At 31.4% G+C, this 2,500-nt stretch overlaps 1 protein-coding gene across 51 annotated transcripts in view; it reads right to left on the minus strand.

The window, feature by feature from the left end:
- Positions 1–2,500, minus strand: part of ablim3 (actin binding LIM protein family, member 3) — a 131,459-nt gene that overhangs the window by 45,176 nt on the left and 83,783 nt on the right. For all 51 annotated transcript variants that reach the window (XM_087280723.1, XM_087280718.1, XM_087280715.1 and 48 more), the window contains 1 exon segment: positions 2,260–2,347. In XM_087280723.1, coding sequence (XP_087136849.1) covers positions 2,260–2,347 — 88 coding nt within the window.

Consider the following 2,500-nt stretch of genomic DNA (forward strand, 5'->3'; position numbering starts at 1 on the left):
TCACAGTATAGATAAATGTCATCCTCGACACCAAAACCAGTAATACTGTAAGTGTCATTTTTGTAAAAACCTGAATGAATAAATGAATTAATTAAATAATAATATTTATCTTTTTAAAATATTTAAATATCCTTAAAGGATTAACGAAAAAAAAAATTAACTATTTTAAATCTGGAATATGAGGGTTCAAATCAAAATGCTGAAAAAAATCACCTTTAAAAAGCTGACTAAATAAAGTGCTTAGCAACGTACATTACAAATAAATAATAGACAAAACAGTAGGAAATCCTAAACTGTAGATAATTTAAAAACTATTCTCATGTAACATATTCATTCATTCATTCCTTCATTTTCGGATTAGTACTTAGTAATGAATCGCCAACTTATCCAGCATATGCTGTATCCGCAGCGGATGCCCTTCCAGCTGCAACCCATCACTGGGAAACATCCATACATCTCAACTCATTCACACACATACTGTACACTACGGACAATTTAACCTACCCATTTCAGTTAAGGCACATGTCTTTGGACTTGTGGGGAAAACCGGAGCACTGGAAGAAAACCCACGTGAACATGCAAACTCCACAAAGAAACACCAACTGGCCCAGCTGAGGCTCGAACCATGCGACCTTCTTGCTGTGAAGCGACATCGCTACCCCCTGCACCACCATGTAACATAATCTTTACTTAATATTCTTATGATTTGTGGCATAAAAGTAAAATCTGAACCATACAGTATTTTTGGCTATCGTCAAAAATATACCTATGCAACATAAGACGTAAGAAGTTTTGTGTTCCAAGGTCATAAAATTATTTCCTGTCAATAAGTGCCTGTTTTTACTTTCTTTGTCTGTGTTTTATATTTATTGAAATTTATATGTATTCATTTAGCAGATTTCATCCAACATGACATAAACGGTAAGATCTTTGTAGATTTAAATACAATTAACACCTGAAACACTTATCCTAATGTAAACACGTGAGTTAAATTAAGGATACTACTCACGTCATTCATTTTAAGCTGTAAAAACAAGTTCATTTAGCAAAAAAAACCCTCAATTACTCACTGTGCTTGTTTATAATAAGTCAAATAAAGAAGCGGATGTGTTTTTTATAGCCCTTTTCATTTTTTTTATCAAGTACTATTATATTTGTGAAAGATATTTTATAAATAAATGTCTTAAATAACCTTTGCATAGTCCTTCAGCTTTCATTGCATTGCCGAAATACATTCAAGGACTGGAAAACATAAAGATGTAAATTATAACCGGTAAGCTGATGTGTTTTTTTACTTTATTAATGCTTATTATACTGTATATACAGTATTATAGTATTATTCACAACACTTTGTTAATGAATCCTGCAGCATACTGTAAAATTAACTACATCAAAGTGATAAACTGTAATAAATACTGAACACTTTAGTTTTTTCATTAAAGCACACTGTGGTGTATTGTAGTAGTATATACCATATAGTTATATATTAAAAACATATAACAAATGGACATAGTTATATATTTAAAAAATACATAGTATATAGAGTCATTTGTTTACATTTCTACAGTTGTTGTGTTTCTATTGCAGCCATTGCAGATTAATTCAAGCATTAATAAAGCATGGGTCAAAAGCATTATAGTGTTTACTATATATTACTATAGTATAATTTCATGTGCACTATTTTGCCACATCATTTGAACCTGATTTGGATAAATGTGAATAGTTACATCACACAGGCATGTAAAGCCATATGTAAAGTCAATATCAATTGAATCTCTTAAGCTTATTATTATTATCATTAATAATAATAATATTAAAAATAAAAATAATAATAATAATGTTTCTTAAAGCTTATGATAATCTTTTTTTTAATGACTGAGGCTTTGTAAAGATATTTTCTCTCTCTCTCTCTTCTTTTCTTTTTTTTGTTATTGTATTTTCTCTTCAATGCAGTGATGTTATTTTTTCTTGTATTGAATAAAAAAATAAAATAAAAAAGTCAATATCATCTATTTAAAACTGTAATAAAGACACTTTTGGCAATTGAACACCTCATAATAAAATACATAGAAAATAAAACAGCTTACTTTGACCACCTGAGCCTGGCGATCACCATTTTCTTAAACTTAAGCAACTTTTACTGACCATGTGTTGAGAAAGAAAAACAAAACGACTTCCTTATTTGGAGAAGTTGCAGACTCTATTTTGACCCCTATTCAAGGAAAGTGTCAGCTGCCGGCCTGTGTAACCTTTCCTCACCTGTGAGATACATCTCCTCTCCCTCTGTAAACATCATCTGACACCGGGCACAGCGAGCACACGTCGGGTGGTAGTGTTTTCCTCCTGCCTGGACAGAGAAAAACCACGGACAAATTAAACAATAAGTAAATTCTCTAGAGGACTGTAAAACGACAAGTACAAACATGCAAACACTCTACCTGTTAAACACATTATCACAAGCGCAATAAACACAGTAAACATATACTCGTCTTAACAGCGT

The sequence above is a fragment of the Danio rerio genome, chromosome 14 (genome assembly GCF_052040795.2).
Source record: "Danio rerio strain M-AB ecotype USA chromosome 14, GRCz13ab, whole genome shotgun sequence".
In the NCBI taxonomy this organism is placed as follows: Eukaryota; Metazoa; Chordata; class Actinopteri; order Cypriniformes; family Danionidae; genus Danio; species Danio rerio.